The sequence below is a fragment of the Limulus polyphemus genome, unplaced genomic scaffold (assembly GCF_000517525.1).
Source record: "Limulus polyphemus unplaced genomic scaffold, Limulus_polyphemus-2.1.2 Scaffold569, whole genome shotgun sequence".
Classification (NCBI taxonomy): Eukaryota; Metazoa; Arthropoda; class Merostomata; order Xiphosura; family Limulidae; genus Limulus; species Limulus polyphemus.
This window is the reverse complement of record NW_013666179.1, coordinates 415,442-421,774: the sequence shown is the minus strand read 5'-3', so window position 1 is coordinate 421,774 and position 6,333 is coordinate 415,442. Positions and strand designations below refer to the sequence as shown.

The 6,333-nt window shown below is 30.7% G+C and overlaps 1 protein-coding gene across 2 annotated transcripts in view; it reads right to left on the bottom strand.

Annotated features, from left to right (window-relative positions):
* Nucleotides 1-962: 962 nt before the first annotated feature.
* The window catches only part of LOC106459159 (cyclin-G-associated kinase-like), a 65,609-nt gene continuing 60,238 nt past the window's right edge, over nt 963-6,333 (bottom strand). For both annotated transcript variants that reach the window (XM_013918752.2, XM_022385587.1), the window contains one exon: nt 963-6,324. In XM_013918752.2, coding sequence (XP_013774206.1) covers nt 6,223-6,324 — 102 coding nt within the window. In that variant the 3' untranslated portion in view covers nt 963-6,222. The remainder of the gene's footprint in view (nt 6,325-6,333) is intronic.

Here is a 6,333-nt window from a genome sequence, read left to right as displayed (position 1 = left end):
AAATGTAACCATCACATGGTTGGATACAGTAGATTCTGGACTTTTCAGCAGTGTATGCAATACCTCCAAGAAACAATTACCAGAATTTCTTGTTACTTGCCTACTACCCAAAAACACTACTTAACCTTTGGTTGAGAAAGATACCCTGTGTTAATGTCTATTATTTTATTATAAGTAGTATTCTACACAGTACTAATTTTCATTTTTGGTACCCAATGTGTAGCTTTGTGCTTAAAAACAAACCTAAAATACTGCAGTGTATAGTTTTTTTTTAGCACAAATCTCATAATTGGCTGTCTGTGCTCCTCTGTCTACAATAGGAAACCAAACCCTGGATTTATCATTGTAAGTGCATAGCTTTACTGCAGACCCACCAAGGGATACAGTCTACTTAACACAAAATGTGATTATTATATGTAATAACAAGTTATCGCATAATACAGATAACCAAAGACAAAGTTGAGAAAAATACTACAAGCTGACTCAGTAAGTTTTTATAGTAGTTTAGATTCAAAAGTAAAAACTTAAAACAGTTTTACTTTTTTTTTTTATAAAACATCTGCTGCAATGATTGTCAAATGATACTTTTTTATTTTTTAAAAGGAAAGTAATATTCTACAGAAATCTGACTTGTTGAAAAAAAAAATTGTGGGTAATGACCAGTTGATAAAAAGGGGAATTAGGAGCTTTTTTGACATTTTAACTTTTGGTTTGTTGTTTCTATATGAATAATGCATAAACTAATATAATTTTTTTTCTGTATTTTGTAATATTTCTCCACATTATGAACATCTCAGATGCAACCAAAAAGAAGTCTTGTTGTTTTAACATGCTAAGTGTATGTACGTTTATATGATAATAATTACTAGCGTGATAATAAAATGTCAAACTTGCTTGTATTTTAATAATTTCTTTACATCTCCAACACTTTTGCAGTCTACTCAAAGGATTGTACAGTAGAGTTGTGAAGAAAAACATTTTAATTAACAAGTCTAGCTTACAATATTTGGAAATTCCATTCAAAAGTTCACACAATGTGAATAACTAATTCTGGAATGGCTGGAGTGGTTTTTAAACTGCCCACTGGCTCACCTAATTTACAGGGAAGCTTGATACTTCTAAACACAGTCACAAATACTTGACCATTTCAACTGGACAGTATCCAGAAAAATTATTGCTCACAACATTTATATAGCCACACCAAAAGTGACAATACATTTTTCAAAATAATAAGATACCTGGTTCATATATAATGCTAGTAAACAGAGCAGACAAATATGCAAGATAAAATGGTTGAGAAATAGGTATAGTGAAAATGACCTGAAAAGTAAATCCAACGTTCAAACATTTTTGATTGTAATTTACGGTGTGACTAATGAAACTAGAACTTTATTGAAGTATGTCATGATTGTTACATAAACTTCAAATATTCAGTTTTACACTTTTACAACACTTAAAACATATAAATATTCTCTCCCCCACTTTGTCCACTTAATTGTAACACAAATTATGAAGAACAATAACATTTTATACGAACTGTACAACTGATCCACAAACATCATCAAGAACATTGTAATAAATGTATGTACTCCAATCATAGCCTAGATACCTTTAACATGGATGGGAGCAAAAAATCCTGCTAGTACTGAACATTAACAAACAAATCTCTCCATCCAGCTTTACCAACAGCTACACAGTCATTACTGGTTGTATGATTGTGGAATATGTAACTGTGCAGGAAAGCAAGTGTGTTAAAAATGTTTAACTTTTCCATACTAGTTCCATTCCAATTCAAAACCACCAGTATGGATTACATAGTCAACAAGGAACTCTACTATGTAGGTATTCCCTTGTAGTAACTCCTGCATCTACCTGTCTGAAGATTCTCACTGAAACAATGGCTTAAAAAATATTTGACTTCTTTACTAACAAGGAAAATAACTTGTTAAATTCAAATGGTACAACTTACAATCACATAATCTATTTGCAAAAAACTTTAGGGTTGTTGCTTTTTAATTATCATGTTGGGGGATTTTCACTAGCAATTAAACACCAAAATACTCAAATCTCCATAACAAGAAGTCTTTCTATACTTCACAGTAATGAGGTGTAGAAACAGAATGGGAAACATCGACGGAAAACAGGGAATGAGATTTATCTTCCTGATTATTTGAGGTAATATATTTCTTATTTTCAAGTCAAAATCACTCTAACTAATAATATATCAACATATTTACAACACAAAAAGCCTCTAATGCTAAAAAACAAGAAATATAAATTAAATGTAACGTAAGTCAACACTTGGCCAACTTGATGTTATTTTTTGCACCAACATAAAATCCTACAAAATAGTTCAAAGATATTGCAAAAATAATCTTTGAACAAAATGGAATGTCCATTTCCCATAGCAGCAACACGTGCATGGTACATTAAAAATAATGGTAAAGAACACTCATTCTATTAATAAAAAAATATTACAAGTAAATGCAAAAGTTTGGCAATTATTTCAGAAGTTAAGCCAAAGAAAGTTGTTTTATTAATTACCTACAAGGAAATGCTGTTGAACTGGTTAAATCAAAACCAGAAATAAGTTAGCTTTATAAAGAAGTACTAAAAATGACTTTACTATTAGAGCAACAAAGGAAAGAAATAATTTTGGCACTTGATCTACTAACAAATAACTCATTAAAAAAAATTATATATACAAGTGCATCTGTATTTGTACATTAAATCTTCAGTGTCTGTTATTCTATTAGGAAGTTTAAGATTGACAGGAACCTTTATATAATTCTCTAATGCCATATAATGAAAACAGACTATAGGGAAATCTTTTTTTTTTTCGTGTTCACATCAAGTATTATTGTTATATTTGGATATTTTAAGTAATGATACATTATATAGATATTAAATTAATGGTTGAAATTTTGAATTTGTGATATAGGTTTGTGCAGATAAAAATACTCTTACTGGGGGAGTGTAAACTTTTTTGATTTCAACAACAATACATTTTGGTGAAAGTGTGTATGTTAGAAGGCAATAGTTTTGCATATTCAGAATTGAATATCTAAAAAACATTAATTTCAAAATTTTTGTTTTTCTCATTAAAATAAATTTACTCCACAATTAAAATTTCATCTTTTTGAAAACAATTGTTCTAAAAATACTGAATAAGCATCCTTGGAAAATATTTTTTAAGACATTCACTATATTCATTCATAGCTGTTCATTTGTTCACCATATTACTACATGACTATTTTGAATTTCTATGCCAAACAACTGTTGCCTTTAGTAAATAATGTTTTAATATTTTTACGATGTACACTACATTAAAATTTATGAAATGCTGTTTCATGTAAAGAACAGCATATTTCTACTGGAATAATTCTTGGTAGACTTGGAAAATATTAAAAAAAAAAAGAATGAAACCTTTCAAAATTCTACAGTTTTCATATGGTTGGGATATGGGTGGATTAAACTCTGGATCAGATAGATATATTTGACAATGTTATTTGTTCCTATGGTTAAATATAATTTTCTCAAAATTTTAAAAAGGAACAGCTTGTGTCTAATCAGCATATATGTAAATAGACAAATGATTATAAAAAACCCAAAAAAACTTGATTACTTTCTGAAAACAAGTTCTAATTCCAGTTCAGTGCCTATGATACCTTATTGATATATCTCATGTCAAACAAGCAAAACTGAACAAAAGATTATTCTTTTTAAATGAAATATATTCACACACAAAAAAGCAGGTTGTGGAAAGTGTAACTAGTACATTCAAACAAAGAAGCTTAAGATGACATCTCTACTAGGAATGTAAAGTTTTAAGGAAACACACCTTAAAAATGTTTGAAACAAAGTCTAAGTCACATTGGCTCCATACCCACACTAAAACAGAGCACTCCAGATGTTGAGCATAGGGAGTAGCTGATAAACACTCTGAATAATCTTGAAAAGGAAAAACAACAACACATATTACAACTGGAAAACAACATAATACCACTAGGAAAGCAGAATATGTTTATAACATACAAGTGACATACATTTCTATATTAAGAAACAAAAATATCTTCTATGTCTCTTCTTATTAAGAACAAATAAAATTAATTCAGAGAAAAACTAACCAATAGCAATCCAGATATAGAAAACAAGTGACAATGACCTAATATTAATGTAATATTTGGGCTTCTTCATCTTAACCACATCAATGAAACACACCTTGAAAAACATTTTCAAACAGACAAAAAAAACACCAAATGTGTAAGACAACTTTCTTATACTCTCACTACTGGCAGATAAGGGAGGGGTAAGATCCTTGAATTGCTACATGTAAGTGTCTGAATACAAGTATGGAAATTTTTTTTTCATCTGTCAATTTCTGTTGGCTGAAGTTCATAAGTCGACCTTTGTTTTCAATTCATATGCTTACCTTCTAGTATGCTATGAGCTATAAAATGTGCACTTTACAACTGGATTACACATCCATTGATTCAAATATACTTGTGGCCTTCACAGGATGAAAAATCATTCAAATTCAAATTGCACCCATGGTTATTGCATCATCAGGTGCACTATTCCCATGGCTCACTTTGTTAAGCAACGAATTTTATGAGTCTAAATAAATATCTTGGGTTCCAGGAAAAACACAAGCTCAAGGATGGATGCCTTACAAGACTGCCAATAAAGGGGCTTCGGGCACATGAGGAACATATTTTTTGAATTCTGAAGTCATGTCTACACACTTGTTTTTATATACATTACATAGAGACTCAAATGATGCAACCAATCTTTGTTTTTTTGTTTCTTCATCCACTTTTGGTGCCCCTACTCCAGTTAGGTGGCCCCTTCCAAGACTGAACCCTAGATCTGCCATTGACTCTTAACAACATCTTTTGAATAAACTATAAATACAAAGACTAACTTTTAAATCTTATGCTAATTTACCTAGTTCTTTACATATAGTAGAATGGGACTCCATTTGAATTTTTGATGGGATTTTTCAGTCTATAAATACTAAAGAATGGCCAACAAAACAACTATCTACTATTTTAAATATTTCTTTGTTGTTATACTCTGCTGCCATTTCTTTCCATCTCAAAACAGTGTAAAGATACAAAATTAGTGCCTAACAACTTTAGACATGAACATTCATGTACTTACTGGGAACTCAAAACATAATAGTTCGAACCTTCCCTGTAACAATGTTACTTCTGAACTTGATTTGCTTTATTAGGAAATACAATTCTCTTAAATCACACTTATATTTCAATTACAGGTTTATAAATCACATATTTATAGACTGTTTCCTCTACAAACAATTATGAACATATACACTATATCGCTTTCAAGCACTTACAAAACTGACACATACACACACATTAGGCTGTCTAAGCACAAAGTTCAAACTGGGAAATAACTTATCTTTCTATACAAGCCATTTGTAATACATGGTACCTCCAATGTGACAAAAAGATCTGAACTTGTATTTCTAAACACTACCTTTAACAAAGAGTTTGATAAAATTTTATTACTTCAAGTTCCAATAAATAAGCTTATGTAAGGTTACTTATATTCAATCCTTGAGTCAAATAGTAAACATAGCTTAAAAAATGTTTCCCAGCTTTTATAGAAAATTCTACTTGTGGTTTGTATAGTAGATTTCATACATGCACACACACACACACAGTTTACTACATCTTAATAATAATAAATAATAACAACAAACAAATTGTTGAGATTTCAAAACACCATATGATCTGTTTTTCTCTGAGAGAGACACCTAAGTTAAGCCACAAAGAAATGGATATTGACATTTACCTACTAATAACAACTGTAGTACTCACAGAGAAGAAAACCATATTAGACTGATCTGTTCTGTTTCTAGACTAGCCACATGCATTTCTGCATACCATAGCTGTCAAAAGGCATTAATTAGGAATGTAACAATCTTCAAAGTCACAAAGAACAACAACAAAAATTGAAATGAAGACATAAGATTGAGGGTAGTCACCAGTTTCATGGGAAGTAAAATCACAGAGATATGGTACTTTACTTCTCCATTATATACACAGTAACATAATTTTCTATTTACCCACATATATATATATCTATAGATATACTGTATGTATACAAGAAGTACGCTTCTTTGGTGAGGCGTTACCTGCATCCTTCACCACATTATGGGCCCCACTACTGAAAACCAGTACAGTTCTACCTCAACTAGACCAGGTTCTGTTGTGGCTGCTTCTCAAATTCACTCCATGCATCATTCAGCTCCATGAATATGAGTTTAGCAAGAGATTCATTCTCTGTTCCTACTTTCTGTAGTAG